The 13291-nt window shown below is 34.4% G+C and overlaps 1 protein-coding gene across 1 annotated transcript; it reads right to left on the bottom strand.

Moving 5' to 3' along the window:
• Positions 1 to 3343: 3343 nt before the first annotated feature.
• LOC100890378 lies at positions 3344 to 9696 on the bottom strand. The gene is made up of 4 exons (XM_003723345.3): positions 9599 to 9696; positions 7361 to 7600; positions 6401 to 6578; positions 3344 to 5548 (listed from the first exon to the last, which is right to left on the bottom strand). Exons 1-4 carry the CDS (start codon positions 9675 to 9677, stop codon positions 5290 to 5292), a joined length of 756 nt encoding a protein of 251 aa, XP_003723393.2. The 5' UTR covers positions 9678 to 9696; the 3' UTR covers positions 3344 to 5289.
• Between the last annotated feature and the right edge of the window lie 3595 nt (positions 9697 to 13291).

The raw sequence follows: 13291 nt of genomic DNA on the forward strand, positions 1-13291 counted from the left end.
CTGGATGACACCACCTGCAATATAAAATAATATATTTGGACATCTCGCTATATAAATGACTTAAAGTATACACAAATTATACATTCCGCTACCTCCATACCCGAATATGAGGACTTGCAGGCATCACCTTGCACGGGATTATCCTTTTCCTGAACAGCGAGTTTAGCCAAAGGGAAAAAAGACACTCTCATCATTGGATTTTTATATAGATATAATGGATAATTTTTAATGGATATATATTCGAGTACTCTTCTGCTAAAACAGGCCTGAAATCATCCCGATTCTAAATTCTGAGACAGAGCGAAGCGAGCGAGTAAATAAGACACTAACTTTATTGTCTATAAAATGTTATTTCCTTATCAAACACACACTTTCGGGTTTGCTGACGCCCGAATATGACTATCGTTGAGCACCGGTAGCCGAAAAACGCTGGTCCAAGGCATTTCAACATGGCGTCCCATATGCGTTACTAAGAAAATTAGATCTTAAAGGGCAAGTCCACTCCAAAAATAAATTACTTTCAATAGAAGCAGAAAAATCAGAAAAATCAATAAATAAAAATTGAGCAAAAATCGGATATCTAATAAGAATGTTATGAATTTTGGAAAAATTCTGTAAAACTATGGAACAATGAAAATCACAAGACAACTTGGAAATTCACTCATGAGTCTGTGACGTCATGTCCTCACTATCCACTAATTGTTTTTTTTATATTGATGATATAAATTTCCTTTCCCCCCCTAAATCATGAAAAATAAGACTTTTGATAAACTATTTAGATAAAAATAAATAATTATGAATAGACTAGACAATATTCAGAAAATTCATACAAGATTTTGTGCAATGTCATGTACGCAATATGATACAAATCATAAAACCTGAGCAAAGGCATGGGGAAATCAAGTTTTTGAGGATAAAAATAGAAATTAAAGGGATTAGACTATATAAAGCAATCGATAAATAGTGAGGACATGACGTCACAAACTGATGATCAAATTGGCAATTTGTGTAGGGATTTCCATATAGTTTTACATACTTTTTCAAAAATTCATAACTTTCTTATAAGTTATCTGATTTTGCTCAAACTTTTTTAGATTGGTTCGGCTGATTTTTCTGCTTCTATTGAAAGTAATTTATTATTGAAATGGACTTGTACTTTAACGGCATATAGATTTTTTAAACAAATAATTCAGAATTGTTCGTCAACGGATGGAACAAAATATAACTTTGACTGGCCTCACTATTCCTCACCGTGCTTCTTAACATACATCGTCACAATGGACACTTTGTTTGATTTTTCAATGTTTTTTTTTCAGTCTAAGATGTACATTGAGACCACCGGAGGAGACAAATATCCACACCTAAGCATTTCCTTTACCATGCCAAATTGCTGATAACTTCTGCCAGGTTATAATATTATATTATGGGTTTTATATGCAGGTTTTTAATCTTTTAATGTACACTTCAGCCTAATGGCTACAATACGGGTCAGTATGTCTCAGAAAGGGTACAAATTCGTTAATCAACTTTAATGCGGATTTTAATTTTTTTTTAATCAGGTGCTCTATTATCCTTAATATCACCAACACAATTGTCTCATTCGTTTCCCAGTTTAACGGTAAAGTTTGAATATTTTACATTAACTGAAGGATTTTTCGGAACTCTCCCTGACTATCTAGCTTCAGCTATAACAATGTTTCATTTGTACAAAGAAGCGGCGTACATTTCCCCGTTTTGCATAAATGAATAAATGTAAGAACGAAACGTGATGACTTGTTTTTTTAAAGCCTGATATTAATGATGTGCAAGGCCTCAGTGACCACGGTAACTACAAGCATTTACCAATCAACTAAGTGGAAAACACCATTATAAAACATGTCACAGTTGAGCAAATGCGCTAACCTTGAATTATGAAAGACATTTAACAAAACAGCCTGTTGTTATTCTTACCATGTAAAATTGTATTGTACAAAATGAAAAGGGGAATACAATGATGTAGGATTTAGAAAATGATTCCTGATTATGTACTAATGTCATTGCCCTGTTTGAAAGTTTTGAAATTTGGCACGGAAGGCTATTGAAATGGATACTTCGTTGTCCGGATGTTCTTGTGGTTTTTGGAGCAGGTGTATGTTCCTATACTTAAGGAAGAATGATTTTCTCATGTTTTTACAAGTTTTCTTCTATTGTTGGTTTAACCTGAACTATTCCTCGTTTACACAAATGACGAAAATTCTCTTTATTGTTCTTTTTATATCTCATCCATTTTCCTCCAACTTCTTCTTTCCTTCCCTCTATTTCACCAACTCTCTCACCAATAAATCCTTCGAATCTCTTTTCAAATTCTCTTCATCTATTAGTTAGATCTTAGGTGCAACCAAAACTTAATGTTGGATTTTAAATAAAAATCCTAAATCTAAGATCTAAAATTTTGCAGGTCATATTTTGCTCCTATTGCTTCTCTCTCTACTTTACCAAAGGTACTATGTCCCATTTGCAGGCCTAAAAAAAGAAAAGGTTAAATTCCAATGGCATTTGAAAGATAATACTGATTTAGAATTTCCGTTAAAACGAAAGGGCTGGAAATGTCTTTTGGTGGAAAAATAACGACGATTTGTTGTCAAATCGACCAAAGGGATTGGTATTATTAATGTAAATAGTCTGATCTTCAGATTCTCCTACGGAAAAGTCATATGTTTCGTGCTGCGCAAAGATTCAATCAGTTTGATTTTGGCCATTACAAGAATTCGGTTATTAATATAGATAAATGCTGCATGTACTTGATACAGCTCATTTTACGTAGTTTATTACCAAAGTAAAAAAAAGAAGTCAGTCAGTCACTCAATAATGTCTGACAGTGAAGTTTATGAAGTAAACGGGTTTCCTTGCATAGTTGACTACTGGGTCGTTGCTAACGTCTAAATTCACAAGTAGACATACATGACATATTCATGATTCCTGCAATGTTCTACATAAATTGATGTTCATAAATGACGAAATTTCTCTTCGACGTTCTTGTTATGTCTCATCCACTCTTCCTCGATCTTTTCTTCAGTTTCTTTTCTCTTTTTTCACGAACTCTCTCACCCACAACATCTCCCCATCCTCTTTCCAATTCTCTTCATCTATTATCATTATTTATTTTTCGCAACTAAAAATTAAGGTTGGATTCCAAATAAAAATCTGAAATCTAAGATCTAAAATCTCTCAGGTCACAATTTGCTTTCATTTTCACTCCCTAAGTCTTTCTACTTTATTAATCACCAATGTTTTCCCCTCACCTATGCTCACTAATCGTTCTCATCTCCCTACGAGTCAAACAAAAACTCTTAATCTCTGTCACTAACCTCATCTCTCTGTGATTTTATTCCGATATGTCATAATGCTTTACATTGATATAAAACGTAATTTTGATGAAAAAGATTTATCTTGGTTAAAATACAGGCGCTATTGGTATAGATAAAACTACAAAAATACCTACACACCTCAAGGATATGATTTTTGCTATACAAATATAATTTGTTGAAAGGTATTCAAAAGATTGATATAACAAGTCATTTAAACTTCAATATCTCCTAAGGAATATTGTGCACTGCTCATACCTTCGTAGTTTTATATCGTGAAATATTATATAATAAATTCACTATTTGAACATCTTATACTGTACTTTTAAATATAGGTCCCTTAAAATCGATTAACAGAAAATAAAAGCAGGCTTTTTACAGTGAAAAGAACTGTCTTTGGAAATATGAAGAAATTAAATAAAAATAAACACAGGTACTACGTTAAAGCAGGAAGCTTTAATGGTTAAAGGAAACCTATCCCTGGGAAATAACTTAAGATATTTATTGTATTCTTGCCTACTAATCTATAAGATTTCCAACCAAAGTGTATGAGAGAAGTATAAACTTAGCAAAATGCAAAGTTTCTCAGCACGACATGGGCATGCATCTCCCTTTTTTGATAACGTGACGTAAGATGCGAAGTCCTTTATCAAGTTATTATATTCACATTTTGTGCATACTTTCAAACATAGGTTGTTCTTGACAACCTGAAAACTTGCCCCACGTTTGCCCGACATAGCAATAAATAAGATATGCCGACTGTATTCCGAGTATTTAAGTTCATTCATTATTAATTCCAAGTACTTAATGGAGTTACTCGTCACTAGGTCCCAAGGAAAGAAACATCCTACATCCATACGACGAATGCTAAATATAAGCTACCAACTATCTTCTTTTTTAAAGTTGTTAAAAGAATTGTGAGGGATAAAAAGGAAATAAATTTTCTACTACTTTTAGTATTTGTTTTTACACTTCTTCAGACGTATACAACGCATGCGCAAGACGGATATGTATTATTAATGGTAATATCGATATGAAACCCAATTATGATCATATAAGTGATGAAACAAGTTCAAAAAGCCTCTTACAAGCACACACCAACAAAATATTATCGGCCAATGACTATTCTATTTTTTTTTCTCCCTTCACTTGGGGAGGGTGAGGGGCACGTGTCCCCGGTGCCCAATGAATCAACCATTGGCTCTTATGAACGATTGCAATGACCAAATGCGAATTTGATTAAACCCATCTTGTTGACATGTTTACTCTTACTATATTGAGTATATCACGACTTGAAAAAGTGTCCTTGGCATATAGGCCAGTTTTGGGATATAATCTGCACATTGGCATATGAATGTCATTTTTACCAAAAATGTTAAACCTATTGATTAAAGTTCTGTATTTATCAAACGTTTATGCACCGATGACAATTTCTATGGAACACTGTTGGAATTATTATTCTCAATACAGCAAACATAAGATATTCATGATGTACATTTATGACTTTGACAGTGATTATACTAAAATGCACGAAAGGAATACTACTAAAAGATCTATAGAAATTTGGAGTCATCTCATGTAGTAACAACTACGAAGTGGTCTATTTTGTGGAGTGGCTTCGTTTTCAATACAATTATTTTGAAAAGAAATAAATGACACAGAAATCCTTCCGTAAAATTACTATAAAATTCGATAGAATTATTGTGTCGAAATCGTTTGGTAGACATCACAATCTGTCGGGATTTCGAATTTCTTCCGAAAAAAGTGTAGAAATTTAATGCAAGAACCCTAAGCCTCCTCACCAAATTATAATGTAGAACCGCTCATGCCCTTGTACACAATTTTTACATTAATAGTATGGTGAGGTCCGACTATTTAACCCATCCTTTAAGCCTTGTAACCTCCCCATTCCCTGCCAGTCTCCCCTTCACCCCGGGCCTCTGACCTACTTCCTACCAGCACATAGTGAAATGCAGCCAATCAACGGTGTAGAGCTTTGTGGGTAACTGCTAAAACGGAAAGGACGTGTTGTTACTGCATTTCTTCCGCGTTTAAGCTCAACACAGACCTTGGCCTCGTCGCAGTTAAAAGTGGGAGCAACGAACGGATACACGACGTCCCGAAAGATGAATTGATCTCCTTCGATGTAGCTCTGCGATGCTTGATCATCATTGAGAACTTGCTCGGTGTAACCTATTGTGTGACTGATAGTGACCAAAGTGAATGCAAAATGAACAGTTCACATATTGACTTGTATTACTGTTCTATGAGATGGTTGCATGCATCTATTGTCTTGATTTCCGCGAGGGTTACAGTGATAAACTTCGCATTTCCCATCTCAGGCTCGAGTGACTTTAAGCTATCAACAATTAATTAATAAACAAATAAATTAATTTATAATATATAAATGAATAGATGAATAAATAGATGAGTTAACTAGTGATTTAATCAATAAAGATATTAATGAATTCAATAAATAAACTAACTAAACAAATAATCACCTTCATTTCCGAATATCTGTCCTTATAACTCGATTCAATTCGGGTTTTACTCATGAAACCCTTTTTGTTAAAGTATGATACACGATTGTAGTCCAAATAGTTAAAATACCATGTTTACAATACAGAATGGATAACATAAAAAGATATTGGTAAACAATGAACTTCAAATTCATGAATAAAGTGTTGATGAGCCAATTTAAAAGATAATAAAATATAGGGGAATATTTAAGAATAATAATAATAATAAAATTAAAAATAATAGTGAGCAGTTGTGCGGAAACTGTTTAATTGTGAGCGTACGTCTATCAAGTAATTCAAGAACAAAAGCAAAATACATACAATTTTAAATTTAACATACTTCAGGACATAATTTTGCAATAATATATTTAAAACATCATTTTGAACATGATAGCAAAGTTTTATACGCATAGTATACAGGTATGTTGTTGCTAATAGACAATTAAAGGCAAATTACATTAATTTAAAAAAAGAAAGAATTTGGCGCAGGTTGTATGACTCTTTATCTGTTTCTGTAAGAATGTCGCAAGCACATACCTGTGAGTAGGATTTACAGGAGCAATCCAGGCAGACAACTGCCAGAGAGATTCGCCTATCACTCCTGTCGTACTACTGGTATATCTAAATATGACGTCTACCGCAAGAACCAGTGTTGTGTGACCGTTAGTTGTCACGTTACTTTGTATGGTGGGTTTGACTTTACGCACGGTCACGTCTGGTATGAATCAGAATTTAAGAAATAGATTTGATGACTAGTTTATAATTATCATTATACGAAAAAAGAGGGGGGGGGGGGTGGTGAATAAACGTTTGATGCTGAAAAATTTGAGTTTGGCATGTTTGATTAGAATGAGTCACAGTATTCAGTTTTATATGCCTGTTGCAGAAGAGGTGTCATTAGTGACGTAATACTGCGCAATTTGCGTGGTGTTGGGGTAAGCAATTTTAGACAGACAAAATAGACAGAACGCCAATGGCATTTGATAAATGGTCTTTGGCTAATTGCTTTCACCAGTTTGATTAACCTCAGTAATAACGCAGTTGAAATGACGACACGTGTGCAACGGGAAAGTTAGAAATTTGGAGAACATACAACATATTATTAATACGCATCACTTCGAGAAAAAAGAGGATGTAAACTTGAAAAAAGAGGTCAACGAAAAGAAGAGAAAATAGCAGAAAAATAAGCAGATATATAAACAGCAAAGTAGAAAAAGGAGCTAGATAAAAGCACAAAGGTGAAAAGCAATATGTTCGTGTTCCCATCCACCCCCCCCTCCCCCTCGGATCAACTTGGAAACCCCAAATTTGTAACACATTAATAGTTGAAGAGTCCCGGAATCAGGAAATCTTGCAAATTTAAGTAAATTAAATCCTGCATCCATTAAATATTGGGGTTTGTTTTACGTATTGAAGAAGGGAATTCGTGACCCAGTCCCACATAGGTGTGGTCCTATAAGAGGGCGGGTGGGTTTGGGAGGCTATCAGGAGACTTACCGTACGGGCAGATATAGCAGCAGTCTCCTGGCGGTCTAACGGGTTCGACGCAGAAAATCCCATATTTTCTACTCGAACAAGTTTCAATAGCGCAACTAATAGTGCCGTTTGTACATGTGCAGGTCATGCATTCGTGAACGTCCCACACTTCGGAGTGCAGATACGGCACTCCAAGATAATAACAAGTTGAAAGGAGTCCTGAAGAAAAGCTGCTCTCTGAAAGAGAATCTGAATTGGAATCTGCATCGAAATGAATAGAAATCATGAGAAGTGTCACATTATGGTAATCAAAGGGAGGGGTTGTTTTCAACGTTCAACGTTTTATTTGTATAAGCTGAGCAAGTTTTAATTGTCTAATCTATATAAATGGTTTAAATTTTCCAATAATTGGAGTACTTTACCACAATTTGTTTAATTCATTTAAATGTAAAAAATAAAAGGAAGAAAAACAAGAAGAAATTGTGAAAGTTCACTGTAAATAAATGCACTTTAGCAATATCAAGTTTCTACTTTGCGAAACATTTTAGACGTATACACAATATAAATATAATAAAAATGTTGAAATTAAATTAAACAAAACTGATAAAACACTTTCAAGTATTATTCATTAATAAATATGTAGAAGAAGAAGAAGGGAAACCATAATAAGCGTTTGCTTGATAACGTAATAGCCTGGGAAGTTGTGGATGATTAAAAGAATAACGAAAACTAATGGTGGTAATGATTATGATGATGATGATAATAATGATGTAAATGATAGTGGTGATGAAAATTTAAATATATTGATGTATATATTTCTGACACAGACAAAGTATAAAAGTATACGGGAGTTATAACATATAATGATGGATGTTTATAGAAATCTGGAAATAATATTAAATATTTACTCAGCATTGAGAAAAGATCGAACAATGTACTATCGCAGAAGTGCTTTCTTCTTATTGAATTCAAATGAATTTAAGATTTTCCATGATTTTATTGGGTCAGGGAGTGCATTCCATAGATCTGGACCATGTCTAATTGATTTATGCAGGATCAATAATTTAGGATTTATCAAATGAAAGTTTTATGAATTTCGAGTAGGGTAAGAATGAGATAATATTAAAACAATTCTTAGATGAATCAGGTAACACAAGGACCAGCACATATTCCAAGCGCCATTTCTTCTTTTGCAATGAATAAATAGGGTTTATTTTTGTCTTTGCCCTTGAAACCCACACCAAGTTTTAAAATGAAATGATTTGTCTCATAAAGTATACCATTATTCCTAAAACTACATGTAATTTAATGTCGTATGTGTAAATTCCAGATAAGATTTTCATCAATAAGAATACCTAATTTTTATGTACATTTCTTAGGTTCTAAGGGTTTATCATTAATTACAGTATTATATGCACAATTTGGGGTTTAAAGTGTATGAGGCTCGTTTATTAATATTGAGAGATAGTTTATTACTTTTAAACCAGTTAGATACCTTTGGTAATTCTAAATTAAGTATTCGAATAAAGGCATCCACATTCTCGTGAGAGTAAAAAATGTCCGTGCCGTCAGCAAAAAGTGTAAACGATAAATAGGGTGGTGCATTGGTAATATCATTAACATACAATAAATAAAAGACGAGGACCTAATATTTATCATTGTTGGGACTCCACAATTACAATTACAAGATATTCCGATTAATTCCGATGATTGTTTGATGGTGTATTTCTACCTGACTGCTAACAAGCATGTCATAAAAATCTTTTGAATTCGTAACGGCCATCGAGGCCCTTCTCGAAGAGAGGAGCAATATTCGTCCAAAATTCACCTCCGCATATTTCCCTTATTTTGGCTTTCAAGCTCACGAACATTTCACACCACATACAAAATGATAATATCATTGTACAAATAAATTTTCATTAAAACATATAAGGTATTGTCAAATATATATGCATTTTTTCTGTTTCAGAGGTCGGCGAATCTGGGCTCGCTTGCGTTTGAAAAAATAAGACGCAATATGAACCGATGGGACTTGCTAATGAGCATTCCAAACCTTACCAAAGGGAACTTGCTCAGTGACTTTGAACCTTGAACTTCCCGGTTACGAGGCCGCTGCTTTACCACTTGGTCATCACACCTCCACGAGGTTAGATATTGAAGATAACAAGTAGATATTAATAAACGATGAATTAAATAGCACTGTGATCTAATAACCATGACAAGTATACTAGCTGTATAATATAGTTATGAAAGACTTACCTTGAGAAGAGGCATGATGCACCACGAGCATCAGACTTACACATACAAGACAGACGAGGTACCAAGAACGATTCATCATAATTTAGAGTGTTGTGACAGCCCAAATAGACTAAATGATTAAATAGACATATCGCCTGCTTTTATATTCATGAAGTTTCCTTGATAAACTTTCTTTCCCAAAATACCTTCTAAGAACAATGACCAGAAATGAATAAGGTACCTTAAAGGCATAATCCAGACGTAAACAGACTAACCATGAAGAAACAAGTCATGAATAAGATTAAAATAAAAACCGCTTCATGGGAAATTTCACTACCCTCTTATAATGTATATAGAGATCGGTTTATGATCATGGAATAGTGTCATTGTCATGTTTTAACATTTCAACACTTGTTTTGAAAGGCTATTGGCATTTCAAAAGATTGGTTTTTGAAAGGCTTTGAGTTAATTTTGAGCTTTACATGTAAGTATCCTGTTTATTTAAACATATTTGTGGCTTACACCCAGTAAATAAGATCGATTGATCGATTGATCGATCTGTATTGACAAACAAGTCAGAAAATTTGTTTGGACCAGCCATCACTGGTCCATGGCACAGTCACGATGAACTGGAAACAAATACCCAAGCTCTCCCGACTTGTTTTTCAATACAGATCGATCAATCGATCTCATTTACTAGGTGTAAGCCACAAATATGTCTAAATAATTGATATTTCTCCCAGAAAGCATTACATTTATAAAAGTATCATGTTGTTGTTGTTGTTTGTGTAGTCCGTGATCAAAGCTTTTGAAGTTACATGTATCACAATTTCTTACAGTGCCGATGCGTTATATATACATTTACAGCTGATGGTTAATGGCGCTGAATACCTTTAACATTATTCTGTATTATGAAAAATGAATCAATGACTCAAGGAAATTGGTATCTCCGTGTCCGGATGTTCCTGTTGATCTTGGAGCAAGAGTATGTCCCTATTTTTAAGGAAATATTATTTTCTGATGTTTTTACAAGTTTTCTTCTATTGTTGGTGTAACCTGAACTATTACTCGTTTATATAAATGACGATAAACTCTTTGAACCACATAAATCTCTCCATTCTTTTCATCTATTATCATTATTTCTTTACTGCAACCAAAAGTTAAAGTTGGATTTCAAATAAAAGTCTATCAATCTCTTGCCAAATATATGTCAATTACCTCATCTCTCTCTGTCATTTTTTATTCCTATATATCTTAATATACACACTAAGAAAAAATGGTGCAAGTATGCACCTATAGGGGTGCAAAACGATGCAACACTGGCAGCACCTTTAGGGGTTAAATCCTGCACCCTGTTTAAAGGTGCAATCCTGCACCCTTTAAAAGGGTGCCAGATTGAACCTTTTAGGGGATATTTTAGTACCTTTATGGTTCAATCCTGCTCCATAAGGGGTGCAAACCGATGGAATAGCAGCACTTGCATCCTTTAAAAGGTGCACTCCTGCATCCATAACCGGGACCCATACTCGAGGAATGCTTGTGAAATATGCTAGTACACAAATGCATATTAAACATGCCTGTTGTTTCTTGGTTAGTAATCATATAATCAATATATCTATTGCTAAAACGTGAATGTAATGCTTAACAAATCATGATAAATGTATTTTTATGTGAACACAGTCATGTTAAGTAATCATGATTATACATGCAATATGCAAACTTTTATTTTGCACCCTTTTTTGGTCGATAGGGTTCATTTTTGTGGGAAGGGTGCAAACTCTTATTTTGCACCCTTTGTTGCACTCTTTTTTCTTAGAGTGTAGCTATATCGACTGCTATGAGAGGCCTGGCTGTTATATAGGCTCAAGGGGACGTCAGCTAGACCTCAAATATTAAAGCAGTCGATAATGTCTTTTATATACCGAATTGACACAAAAATCTACCAAGAATTTTTACCTTATCCTTTTCTTGAGTCAGGATTGGGTAAAACATCACAGAAAATCTGAGACACTGTCTGTTAATCTTCGCTGGAATGATGACTGAATGTTACAATCATTTAGGAATCGCAGAAAAAAGCACTGCATGGTATCCGCGCTCGCACAAAGTAAGTATTAACACGTAAACCAATTGGGATCTCATCAAAATGTTACTATTTTCCCGGTACCCGGAATCTTTAGGGAATCTCACTCAAGAACTATTAATTGTTACTGGCATTGTTCATTTCTTTACGGGAATGGCTAAAATCAAGACTATAATTTCGACCAATCAGATGGCTAGATTTCTAAAAAGAGGTAGATAATGTATAGGGTATTTGTAAAGATCAAAACAACAAGATATTATAATACAATCATGTTGAGAAATATATAATACCTATACCTTGATAGTATCATGTCTACATTAAAAACGTAATTTTGTTTGAATATATTCACAAAATTAAAACGACAACTCTTTTGTATTACAATCTCTATTATGGAATATTGTGAACTCCTCATACCTCCCTAGTTTATTTCGTGAAATATAAAAACCAAAAAACAAATGTGGTTCATATAACACAGCCCCAAATTGAATGAATCTATTCATAGAGACACAAATATTGAAGGCAACGTTTATTAACAATGCGATCATAAATACAAACATACCAACTGTCATCTCTATACAGTCATGTTGACAACTATGTGCTAGCAATAAGATATTTACCAGCTGCAACAAAATAATATCCAAACTCCCAATCTTTAGGAAATACCCCTCCTGAAACAGATATTTTAGATCGGAATTGATAAATATATGATTCATGGCAAAATCCATAGGTATCCGTATGTACTACGTTTAAGGAAATCTCACTTGGGGCTATTTTCGAATGCAGATATATTTCAATGTACATCAAGTTATGCTTGTTTAATGTATTGGAAATGTAATGAAGTTTTACCCAATATTAATTCAACTTTCAAAACAACATTTGAATGGAATTCTAATTTTTCTTCTTCATATCTCCTTATCCCCCTTAAGGATTTTTTGTTAGAAACTAAATTATCGGTGTTTATTGTGAAAGTCATATCTATTCAACTCATTTCAGAGGAAAAAAAGGAGAGCGATCGAAAAGCCTATTTATTTTGTTCATTCTTCACCTATCTAAAATATCTCATGATAATAATGAAATGGAAGATTGTATTACGAGCCTGTAAAAACACTAAAGAGTTTCTAAGACAACTTAGTAGCCTATAATTTATTATAGATAGATAGGAGGGGAGAGGGATAGGGGAGAATATGTATGTGTGTGTGTGTGTGTGTATGTGTGTTTGTGAAGGAGTGAAAGTGGGATGTATCAGTGTGCGTGCGGGAAGAACAGAGGGAGAGAGAGAGAGAGAGAGAGAGAGAAACGGAGAGAGAACGAGGCCATGACTCATGAGTTGTAATGAGGAAATATTTTTGCCAAGTCAGACAAGGAAGGAAAATTAATCAGACTTTTTGATGCAGACGAAATTTACCCGTACACCGTAACAATCCAAGTTGCGTCGAAACAGATGCCTACTCCAGGGTCTTGGCGGAATGAAGACACACTTTTTTTCTGCATCGTTGTCTGGGTAACTAGACTTCCTGGCAGTGGCGGATCCAGGGGGAGGGGGGGGGGCCTAAATTTTGAAATTCGCGACGACCGGGGGGTGGGGGGGGGGGGGGGGTAATAGCACTTTTTTTCTTTATTTTTGCCCCCGGGAA

The sequence above is a fragment of the Strongylocentrotus purpuratus genome, unplaced genomic scaffold, assembly GCF_000002235.5.
Source record: "Strongylocentrotus purpuratus isolate Spur 01 unplaced genomic scaffold, Spur_5.0 spur5_contig_861, whole genome shotgun sequence".
Lineage (NCBI taxonomy): Eukaryota > Metazoa > Echinodermata > Echinoidea > Camarodonta > Strongylocentrotidae > Strongylocentrotus > Strongylocentrotus purpuratus.

What these genes read in the sequence shown, in the direction of transcription:
- LOC100890378 (XM_003723345.3), bottom strand. Translation starts at nt 9,677, where the DNA reads ATGATGAATCGTTCTTGGTACCTCGTCTGTCTTGTATGTGTAAGTCTG. An exon ending in GCATCATGCCTCTTCTCAAG is followed by an intron (nt 7,601 to 9,598) that starts GTAAGTCTTTCA and finishes ATTTCGATGCAG; the next exon opens with ATTCCAATTCAGATTCTCTT. An exon ending in CTGCTATATCTGCCCGTACG is followed by an intron (nt 6,579 to 7,360) that starts GTAAGTCTCCTG and finishes GATTCATACCAG; the next exon opens with ACGTGACCGTGCGTAAAGTC.